This window comes from Mirounga leonina, unplaced genomic scaffold (genome assembly GCF_011800145.1).
Source record: "Mirounga leonina isolate KUSES-001 unplaced genomic scaffold, KU_Mleo_1.0 Mir_125, whole genome shotgun sequence".
Lineage (NCBI taxonomy): Eukaryota > Metazoa > Chordata > Mammalia > Carnivora > Phocidae > Mirounga > Mirounga leonina.
The window spans coordinates 41,120,021-41,131,229 of NW_023270305.1; the positions used below are offsets into that span (position 1 = coordinate 41,120,021).

The 11,209-nt window shown below is 50.7% G+C and overlaps 1 protein-coding gene and 1 long non-coding RNA gene across 2 annotated transcripts; both read left to right on the top strand.

The window, feature by feature from the left end:
- Positions 1 to 99: 99 nt before the first annotated feature.
- On the top strand, positions 100 to 5,226 carry CUNH2orf81 (chromosome unknown C2orf81 homolog). Its single transcript, XM_035000481.1, has 4 exons — positions 100 to 172; positions 3,135 to 3,365; positions 3,459 to 3,680; positions 3,847 to 5,226. The coding sequence occupies exons 1-4, from the start codon at positions 155 to 157 to the stop codon at positions 5,224 to 5,226; spliced, it is 1,851 nt and encodes a 616-aa protein (XP_034856372.1). The 5' UTR covers positions 100 to 154.
- A 1,779-nt stretch (positions 5,227 to 7,005) lies between these two features.
- On the top strand, positions 7,006 to 10,879 carry LOC118007439. The gene is made up of 3 exons (XR_004678418.1): positions 7,006 to 7,049; positions 10,097 to 10,285; positions 10,783 to 10,879. It is a non-coding gene; the product is annotated as an uncharacterized LOC118007439 (long non-coding RNA).
- Positions 10,880 to 11,209: the final 330 nt, after the last annotated feature.

Below are 11,209 nucleotides of genomic sequence, written 5' to 3' on the forward strand. Positions count from 1 at the left end.
GGTTGCCAGGGCAACCGTGGGCGGGGCGAGCCACTCTACGCTGGGTCAGCCGCTGGGTGCAAGGCGCCGTTGCTAGGGCGACGGTTAGGCGGAGGAGGCTGCAGCAAGGCGGGGAAGCTGCCGAAGCCCCGGGGTTGGAGCGACAGCTGCGGCGATGGCTCACGAAGGCTCGGTGAGCTTCAGCTCCGCTAGGGGTGGGCCAGAGCCGGGACGGCCTTTAAGGTCGGTGTGGGGAACCGTGGGTCGGCCCCACGCCGGCCGTCGCCTGCCCACCTTGCGGGCGTTCATGGTGACCAAGGAAGCCACGTCGGTCTTGGGCAGAAAATCTACACCTGCACCACGCACACTAACACGCTTTGTCACACTCGGAACCTGAGGGGGAAAGTCAAATGTATGGTGCAGAGCGCAAGAACAGGAACTGACTTTGGAAGCAGCTATGCATGTAGTCTTACACTGAGGCACCCATTCAAATGGATAAATCAGAATTGGGCAGGCACTGGGGAGAGGCGTTGCTAAATAAACTCCCTTTCAAGGATTTTAGGAGGAAGGAATGGATTAAACAACTCTGAGGCTGCACTTGAAAGTCAGATTGTTTAAAAGCCAAGAATTTTTTTTTTTTAAGATTTCTTTTTATTTTAGAGAGAGAGAGCCCGCGCGAGAGGGGGAGTTGGGGAGGGGCAGAGAGAGAGGAAAGGAGAAAATCTCAAGCGGACTCCCCGCTGACTGGGAGCTCCACACCGGGGCCTGAGCTGAAATCAAGTGCGGAGGCTTAACCTACTGAGCCACCCAGGTGCCCCCAAAGCCAAGAAATTTTTAAATAAAACAGATTTGAGGAGACTTCGTGCAATAATATCTCTGGCCTCTCTGGTCAGGCCACGTCTAGGTACAGTCACTATCAGGGGTGGCACATGAGAGGCTGGGAGGGTAAGTCTAAGGAACTGGCTCTCCTCTCCCAGCCCTATCAGCCCTGCTCTGGCCAAGCCTGGACTGGGCTGTGGGCTGCTCCCTGGGCTTGCCACCAGGGCTGTTTTCATTAGCAGAGAAGGGAAATGAGGCTTAAGGGATTTTGAGTTCAGTGTAAAGTTTAGGAAATACCAGATATGGGGGAGAATGAATTTGAGGGGACATCTGGTAGGAGGCAATAAGGTTGGGTGGGGGTGAGGAGGTAAAGATTTGAGAAGATTACCTTTAGAGGTAAATTTTGGAAGGAACCAAGTTCAGGGAGACTTGTAGGAAAGTGAGGAGGCTCCCAAGAATCTCCCTGTAAGTTTCCTATGCTAAAATGAATTTATGGAACTAGACTTTTTCTTTTTATGCGGATTTTTCTTGATTATAAAAGGACACAGACTCACTGTAGAGAACTTATAAAATAGAGAAGAGCACAAGAAAGAAACGTATCCACTGTTACAATTTTAGTGTTTCCCTTTTCTTTAACATATACTGATTTATACATCTGAGATGATACTTGGTATGTAATTTTGCATTCTGTTTCTTTCATTTATCATTACCTATCCTATTGCAAATTCTTCTTAAAATTATCTATAATCATTGCATAATACGCCTTAGTATAGAGGGCACACAATTAGCCATATATTCTCTTTTTGTTAGACATAGGTTTTTAATATTCTGCTATTATAAATGGGGAATATGTTGGAGGATATATTTTTATTTTCATTTCAGGATGCGCCTTTGGATGTGTTCATAAAACTGGAATTGATATTTTTGAAGGTTGGATGTCTTTTCAAATGTTTATTAGTCATTTATGGTTCCATTTTTGTGAAATGTTAATGTCCTTTGCTTATTATCCTTGGGGGTCTTATGATTTTATTTTTTATGTGAGTTTTTAATATACTTGGGGATATTTATCCTTTTTTATATTTGTTGCAATTTTTTTTTTATTTTGGAAAGCAGGGTAAAGTCAGGCTTTAGAGTCAGGCATACCTACATATGAATTATGACTTCACTACTTCCTTGCTGTGTGATCTGGACAAATTCTGTAAAATGAAGATAAAAATAGTATGTAGTCTAAAAATGTAGGACTTGAGTGAGCGTTTGTAACTGATACACTTAAGTGCCAGTAAATGGTAACTACTGTCAGCTTGTAACTGGGAATGTCTTAAAAATAAGTATAGGAAAAATTTGCCTATATGTATACACCTCTCTAGCTATTTCTTACATAATTTTTATGCTTAGGCAGTTTTTTCTCACCCAGAGATGATATGACAACTTAACCTATTTTTTTCCTACGTTTTATTTTTTGTTTATGTTTTTGTTTCATTTGTGTGTGTATATCCTTTAATCCATCTGGAATTTATTTAGATGTAAAATGATCTAAGTTGATTTGGGGGGAGAGGAGGAGACTCTAAGGAGCACTAGCCATTTATTGACTCGTCTTTAATTTTTCTGAACTCTTAAGAACTTTGAACCTTTTGAACTAGTGCCAATAGCAGGGACTGTGGAGTAGAGCTATACATAGCCAGGGTGTACTCTGTAATCTCAAGCAAGCGATGGTTAACTTGTGTCCTTTCAGTTTCTTTGTAAAATGGGCTTAGTGAGATGTTATGAAAATTAAATTAACGGGGCACCTGGGTGGCTCAGATGGTTAAGCGTCTGCCTTCGGCTCAGGTCATGAGCCCCGCATTGAGCTCCCTGCTTGGCAGGGAGCCTGCTTCTCCCTCTACCGCTCCCCCTGCTTGTGCTCTCTTGCTCTCTCTATCAAATAAATAAATAAAATCTTTAAAAAAAATTTTTTAAATGAAAATTAAATTAGCTAGGTCAGGGGCGCCTGGGTGGCTCAGTCAGTTAGGCCTCCTACTCTTGGCTTGAGCTCAGGTCATAATCTCAGGGTCCAGAGATCGAGCCCCATGTCCAGCTCCCCACTCAGCAGGGAGTCTGCTTGAAAGATTCTCTCCCTCTGCCCCTCCCCCCTCAGATAAATAAATCTTACAAAAATAAATTAGCTAGGTCAAACATCTAAAATAAATTTGACATGTAGTAGGCTCTTAGTAAATTGTTCCTTTCAGAAGGCTTTCCTTCCTACTGGACAGCTTGAGAAAGCTGCTTCCTAGTCTGTAGCTGCTTCTCCATTCCACTTCTCTGTTTCCTGGCCTGATTGCCCTGTTTTTTCCTCCCAGAGGCAGGAGAGACAGATCCGGGACCGCGGGGTGACCCGATCCAAGGCGGAAAAGGCGCGACCTCCTACAGTGCTGGTGCCACAGGTGGACATCGTGCCTGGGCGGCTCACGGAGGCTGACTGGATGGCGCTCATGGCTCTAGAGGATGGAGAGGATGTTGTGGGGGACATCTTGGCTGATCTGCTGGCTCAAGTCATGGACTCTGCCTTCAAAGTCTACTTGACTCAGCAGGTGGGCCTGGATCCCGGTTCTCCAGACTCATCTGCACCCACCCACCCGTCCCTCCGGCAACCCCTGGGCTGAGACCCTTTCTCACCTCCGTAGTGCATTCCGTTCACCATTAGCCAGGCCCGGGAGGCCATGCTGCAGATCACCGAGTGGCGCTTCCTGGCCAGGGACGAGGGAGAATCTGCAGTGGCCGAGGACCCCACATGGGACGAGGACGAGGAACCCTTGGCGTGCACAACGGATGCCTGGGCTCAGGGATCAGTGCCCGTGCTGCATGCGCCTGCCTCAATGGGGCCGGAGGAGACCTTCCCAGGCGAGGTGAGCCCAGCCCCAAACTCCCTTCGACCCCCACCCCGCTACCCTGAGCCCACCGAGTCTTCCTTCTCCTCAGGGCCTCCCTGGACTCCTCTACCCTTAGTTCCTCTCTCCTCTTTCCCGCGTCTCACTACCCACCCTCCGCCCCTACCCCCAATGCATTTCCTAGGACCAAGGGAGCGTGGACCAGATCTCTTTAGGAAGACGGTGGATGGTGAGACGCTCTCAGGAGCAGACGGACTCCTGGGAGCATTCTCCAGAGCTGCAAGTCTCTCCGGGCCCCCCACCTACCCCAGAGCTGTTTCAGGAGACAGGGTCCGGGAGTCCTTTAGAGGACTTGGACGTCCAGGCCAGAGACCACCAGGCCACGGTGGGGTCCTTGAACGCGAGCCGCCAACCGTCGGTGGAGATGGCTCCCGATGGCAGTCCCCAACCTTCTCTGGAGGTAGCCAGCACCCAGGCCTTGACCCAGAGGGCACAGCCCCCCGGCTCCCAGTTCTTGCTGGAGGACCTCTATTATTGCACGTCCCAGCCGCACATAGCTGGGGGCTGGCTGAAGCTCAAGAAGGAGGACGTGCCCCTCATGGACTCGGGCGTGTCGGGGGCGGGCCTCTCCGCTGGCGTCCCCACGGCGCTCGGCCCCTCCGCCTCATCAGAGCCACAGCAGCCCAGGTTCGCGGACGCGCTGCGGACCCGGCTTCCCTACGGGGTGGGCCGCAAGGCCGGGGTGCGTCTGGACCCCACGCGCCTGCCGCGCCACTGGGTGCGCCCGCTGGCCGAGGTTCTGGTTCCGGACTCGGAGGCACGCCCCCTGGAAGCCTACCGCGGGCGCCGGAGGGTTCCGAAGACCGAGGCTCCCGAGGCTCCCGCCAGACTGCTAGCGCCTGGACCCGGTGTCCCCGTCTCCCCGACAGTTTTCTTCTCTCTCCCGCCTAGTGCTCCTTTCCCTACCTTGGGCCCCGGCCCTGGCCTCCAATCCCCCACTTTCAGCTTAGGCCTGCCATCGCCAGGCTTTGGGTCAAAGTTGCCCTTTCCCACACCTGAGCTTGGCTTTCTTGCCACGCCGCATCTGGCCTTCCCTGATCTGGCCCGGAGACCCAGCCCCAGAACGTGGCCTGGTGCTAAGTGGCCCAGTGGCTGGGAGGGCGAGGCTGAGTTGCTGGGCGAGGTGTGGGCTGGCCGCAGCCGCGTAAATCCACAGGGCCTGGATCCCAGCTCCTGGCAGCGTCAGGATCCTCACCGGTGGCCACATACAGCACCCCGAGTCCTTGAGGCCACATCCCAGGTGATGTGGAAGCCCGTGTTGCTGCCTGACACAATGAAGCTGGCTCCTGGTGTGAGCATGTGGAACCCAACCACCCAGGTGCTGCTCAGGGCTGCAGTATCCCAGCAGGAGGACAAAGAAAGTGGCACCTCTCTTCCCATTGAGCAGCATCCCATCCAGACAGGTGCCCCAAAGCCTCAGGTGTCTGTGAGACAACTAATGAAGAACCCAACCCCCAAAGTGTGGTCACTGCTCCCCAAGCACCTGCCCTATTTTGGGCCCTGAAGCTCAGGCAGTCGGTTCCTTCTTTCTGCTTGCCAGAATAAACACGTGAGTTGCCTTAAGGGTTGACCTGATGTCTCTGTCAGTTTCTTCCAAGGGTGCTCACTCAGGAGCAGTTGTCCTACAGTCCCAGAAGAATATAGAACACTGGTTCCAGGGAATAACCCCCTTTCCACCCTTGGAAGACCTTGCACTAGGGTCACCGTTGCTCCCCAGCAGAGGCATTCTGGAGAACCATCCCCCTCTCCACAGAGGAGTAGACATAAGGGCTGCAAGAGGGGTCTGCCTCAGTTGGAATCACTCAGAGCCTCCTTGCAGTAGGGGAGTAAGCTGACGGCTCTGCTTAAGTACACATTGATTAAAGACAGGAGAGGGGCACCTGGGTGGCTCAGCCGGTTAAGCAACTGCCTTCGGCTCAGGTCATGGTCCCAGGGTCCTGGGATCGAGTCCCACGTCGGGCTCCCTGCTCTGCAGGAAGCCAGCCTGCTTCTCCTTCTCCCACTCCCCCTGCTTGTGTTCCCTCTCTCGCTGTGTGTCTCTCTCTCTCAAATAAATAAATAAAATCTTTAAAAAAAAAAAAAAGACAGGAGGAATTTGATATTTTGCTTTTCCAATCCCTGGAATTCATCAATTCAGCTTATGGTTGGAGACAACCATCAGCCTATACTGGCTCAGAGAAGCACTGACTCTGGGCCAAAGATAGCAGTGAGGCAATCAGGTGTCCAAGGCTTGCAATTTAAGGTAGAATGCACTCCCAAGTCCAAGCAGGGTGCTTGACCAAATCTGAGAGTGAGTAGCCTCTTTAAATTTTGTGTCCTAGGCACCAAACCTGCCTGATTGCTAATCCCCCGCTCAGCTTTGACTAGCTCCTCCCCAGCTTACCTGTACTGCAGCCAGCTCTTCTGGTGGCCAACCAGCAAGTCTTTGCTATGTCGCAGTGGTCTCTACTCAGCACCCTGGTCTGGAGCCCTGGCTCTGTCCTGCTCATGCTGGTCTTCCTGCTTAGACTAAGCGTGCGACTCTGGCACGATTCTTATCTTTGGGACCTCCAGCGGTGCGCCACAGACCTAACTGGGAAGACAGCAGTGGTGACTGGTGCCAACAGTGGTGAGTTCTCTTCTCATCCTGCTACCTCACTAGGTGCCTCAGTGCCCCGCAGCCCCACTGGGGGGGGGGTGGGGGTGTGGACCAGCACCTCTCATCACTCCCCAGGCTAGCCTACTTTGAAGCTGCCCTCCTGCAGGCATCGGGAAGGCTGTATCCCAGGAGCTGGCCCGCCGTGGGGCCCGTGTGATCCTTGCCTGCCGTAACCAGGAGCATGGACAGCAAGCTCTGGCTGAGATCCAAGTAGCCTCAAGGGGCAACTGCCTCCTGCTTGGCCAGGTGGACTTGAGCTCTATGGCCTCCATCCGGAGATTTGCCCAGTGGCTTCTGCAGGAGGCTCCTGAGATACATCTGCTGGTTAACAATGCTGGAATTTGCGGTATGTTTCCCCCGGACACATCTCAGGAGCCTCCTTTCTGGTTCAGGGACCCTAAAACAGGCATCCACCAAACCTAACCTGTGCATCCTGCTGAAAAACTTGAATTCATACATGACCCTAAAAAGCCTCCCTTAAGTTTTTGGCCCCATCCTTGCACATACATATTCCTGTGCCGTATCTACTGAACTCCAATCTATCTCCCAAATCTTGTCTCCTTCCATTACCCACTAACTGTGTTCTCATCTCCTCCCAGGATTCCCCAAGACACTTACCCCAGAGGGCCTTGATCTCACCTTTGCCACCAACTATGTTGGGCCCTTCTTGCTTACAAATCTACTCCAAGGTAAGGAAGAATGGGTGAGCCTCCCTTCTGTGCCACCCTTGCTTCTCCATTCCCCTGGCATTTTCATGGCTTACTGTCTCCATGGCCACTTCTTTTCCCTTGGCCCCAGCTGCTCACTGAGTGATGACCCAGTATGCCTTTTCCCCACACACAGCAAGGGAACCCACCTGACACAAGTCAGGAGTCGGAGGCTGGTAATGAAATCAGTCAGCCCCAAATATAACCAGCAAGGGGATTTAAGATCCCACCTCTCCTTCCCCCAGCTCTGAGTTTTAGCTAGGCCAGTTGAGTCAGTCATCTCAACAAAAGCTTCTTAGGGGAGCACTAGACCACTAGGAACATAGACACCAAGAAGACCTACTTCCTGCTCTCAAGTAGCTCAAGATCCACCAGGAATCTAGACAGAACTCATCTCTGTCCTGGGCCCAAGTCCTTTGGCTTTCTGATTTTTTAATACTTTCTGATTAAGGAAGTTTGGGTTCTTCCTGGGGAGGCTGGGGCAGAGTGAGGGGCAGGCGCCTTCTTCCTAACATTTTCTCCGGGACTGTGTAATAGCCTCTTTAAAATAAAACCAAGTGTTTGGGTTAGGTAATATGTGTCCAAAATACAAAATTGAAAGTGTACAAAAGGGATTACATTTTATTTATTTATTTTTTAAGATTTTATTTATTTATTTGAGACAGAGAGAATGAGAGACAGAGAGCATGAGAGGGAGGAGGGTCAGAGGGAGAAGCAGACTCCCTGCCGAGCAGGGAGCCCGATGCGGGACTCGATGCGGGACTCGATGCGGGACTCGATGCGGGACTCGATGCGGGACTCGATGCGGGACTCGATGCGGGACTCGATGCGGGACTCGATCCCGGGACTCCAGGATCATGACCTGAGCCGAAGGCAGTCGCTTAACCAACTGAGCCACCCAGGCGCCCAGGGATTACATTTAAAAAAGTCTCCTCCTCTCCTTGAAAATCAGCTACCCGTGACTTTCTTGGGAGGCAATTCATGTTGCCAGGATCTCATGGGCTCTTTAGTGGCTGATTAAATTATCCCCAACTGGAAAGGGAACAAAGAGCAAGGCAAAACTCTATGTATGAGTTCGCAAGTAGTAACTTTTTCCCCCTTTCGACAAATTGTCACACCCTGTCTGCACCTTGCCTAGTTGTATTTTCTTAAACTGTCTTCTCTCTTCCCCTTCTCTCTCTCTCTTTTTAAAAAAGATTTTATTTAATTATCAGAGAGAGAGAGCAGGAGCAGGGGGAGTGGCAAACAGAGGGAGAGGCAGGTTCCCCCCTGAGCAGGGAGCCTCATGCGGGGCTCCATCCCAGGACCCTGGGATCATGACCTGAGCTGAAGGCAGACGCTTAACCGACTGAGCCACCCAGGCGCCCCATCTCCTCCCCTTCTCTAATCTATTCTTCCTGCCACTTGTAGAAATCACTTTTCACCATATCACGTGCTTAAAATCCTTGGAAGGTACTCCATCCTTTAGCGGAGAAACTCTAAGCCCCTTCTTTCCATGCACAGACCCCCTGCAGACTGAGAGCCTCACCTTCTGCCCTTCCTGAATCCATACTCTCCTCTCCAGCAGACAGTCTGTAGCTATGCTCTGTAGCTCTTGGACATTGCTTTTTTTCCCCTCTGGCTCTGCTTTTTGCACACATGCTCGCCTCTATGTGGAATATCCTTTTCCACTCTTTTAGCTGACCAACTTTAGTTCCTTCACCAAGACTCAGCACAGATATTGCCTGTGCTATGGATCCTGCCCTTTGCCTCCCCCAGCAGTCCCCCATTTACAGGGCTCCCTCAGCCCTTGTACACATCCCTGTTCCCACATCGACACTGTTCCATGAGCATCAGTCTCCAACTAGGCTGTGAGCCCCTTTGGCCTTTATATCACTATGCCTGCAAGTCTAGGGTCTGTTCTCTCTCTCTCTTTTTTTTTTAAGATTTTATTTATTTATTTGACAGAGAGAGAGACACAGCAAGAGAGGGAACACAAGCAGGGGGAGTGGGAGAGGGAGAAGCCGACTTCCCGTGGAGCAGGGAGCCCGATGCGGGGCTTGATCCCAGGACCTGGAATCATGACCTGAGCCGCAGGCAGACGCTTAACGACTGAGCCACCCAGGCGCTCCGGGGTCTGTTCTCTTTAAGAATAATTTTCTCTCCAGCAAATTTTGGCTAAATACCACCTGCTCAAATTTTCATTTGTGATTTGGAATTTAAATGTATGGTCCAAAATACTTTTGGCATTTTGAATACTGTAAGCTCATATGTGACGACTACTATTTTTCATATTTTATATAATCCAGACTTCAATAGATAGTAGCATATTTTTTTAAAAAAGATTTAACTTGTACTATTGATTGTAATTTCATTTTTGTTACTTTGGAAGATAGTTGGGTTTAAAAAGATTTTATTTATTTGTCAGAGAGAGAAAGAGAGAGCGCACAAGCAGGGGGAGCTGCAGTCGGAGGGAGAAGCAAGCTCCCTGCCAGGACCCTGGGATCATGACCTGAGCTGAAGGCAGACGCTTAACCGACTGAGCCACCCAGGCATCCTGATAGCTGGGGTCTAAAAAAAAAAACCACTTTCCCAAGCATCTCTACATACGTTTCTTTCCCCCCTCAACCTAGCACCCTTATGTCCTTAGCATCTGTCTTGGTGTCTGCCATAATCCAGACACCTAATGAACATCTGTGTGTTGAATACACGAAAGACAGCTTTCACAGTGTCTGCAACCTTTGCTTTTTCTCTTAGCTACCAGTGAGGTAAAACACAAACAGGGATCAATTAAAGTAGCTCCAGCTGACAAGTGGGAGAAAAGCAAGACAAAAATCCAAACACTACAATAAGAGAGAAGGAAAAATGTTAGGAAAGTAGCTAATGAAGATGAAGTCTCCATTCACATTAAGCTGGGGGGGGCGCCCACTGACCCTATCCTGAAAGCCCTGGATGGTCTCTGCTCTTTTGGAGTTTCCTGGAGAGGCAGGTGGGCGTGGGAATTCACTCCAGAAATTGGATTGAAGGAGTGTGGTCCTCTTTCCACCCAGGGGCCCTACAACGGGCAGGGTCAGCCCGGGTAGTGAATGTGTCTTCCTTTCGGCATGCACACGGGTATGTTGATGAGAAACATCTGACAGGGGCTGGTAAGCCTTTGACCTTTAACCAGAACTACGACTGCAGCAAACTGCTCTTGACCTCCTTCACTGGGGAGCTTGCCCGGAGACTTCAAAGGACAGGTAATTGTCTCTGACACCCCCTGCTCCTCCATCCCAGCACCCCCTCCCAATACTTCACATCTCATCCCAACATGTCCTGGCCATAAACTGCTCCCTGTGTCCCCCAAGGCAGCTATTAATCTCCTCCATGTATCATCTGTGCAGCTATGGTTCCCTCAACCCTGTCTTCACATCTCCTTTTCAGTCTTTCCAACTCTCCTATCACTCACAACACCCCTCTCCTCTCAGGATTCTCCAAAACCAGCACCATCCACTGCATTCCTCCTAAAGTTCACCCAGCACTTTAAAATACTTCCGTCTCCTCACTGGTTTAAATACCACCATTTGTCTGAGTTTCAGATGACTGACTTGCCTGGCACCACCCCCAAGTCTCTGGATCCTTCTGCCCAACAGATCTCGTAGGATCCTCCCATCATTGGAGAACCACACTTACCCCTTTCTTCCCAATAGCCCCCTCTCATTCCACTTTGCACTTTACCCGTGTCCCATCCTCTCAGGTGTGACTGTGAACTCTGTGGACCCAGGTGTAGTATACACGAAGATCATGAAGCATTTCTCTTGGCCGTTCCGCCTCTTCTTCTGGCTCTTCAGCTTCTTCTGTAAGGTGGGTGGGGGGGAGCTGGCTCAGCCTGAAGAGGGTGGGGAAGGGCTGTGCTTCTGTGTGTCCCCAGCAAAGCAAAGTCAGCTTGGCATGACTCCCTCTCCTCCTCTCTACAGGATGCCAAACAAGGTGCAATCCCAGTCCTCTACCTGAGCTTGGCAAAGGAGCTGGATGGTGTTTCTGGAAAATATTTTAGCAGTTCTTGTATGATAACTCTTCCCACTAAAGTTGCTCAGGATCCTCAAGTGGCGCAAAGGCTCTGGAATGCCTCTGTCCAGATAACAAACCTAGATAAGATGGACTGATCCTCTGTGACCCCTGCC

Bases quoted from the DNA above. Each gene is read 5' to 3' on its own strand.
- CUNH2orf81 (XM_035000481.1), top strand. The intron at 3,366-3,458 runs GTGGGCCTGGAT...TCACCTCCGTAG, and splicing joins AAGTCTACTTGACTCAGCAG to TGCATTCCGTTCACCATTAG. The intron at 3,681-3,846 runs GTGAGCCCAGCC...TGCATTTCCTAG, and splicing joins AGGAGACCTTCCCAGGCGAG to GACCAAGGGAGCGTGGACCA.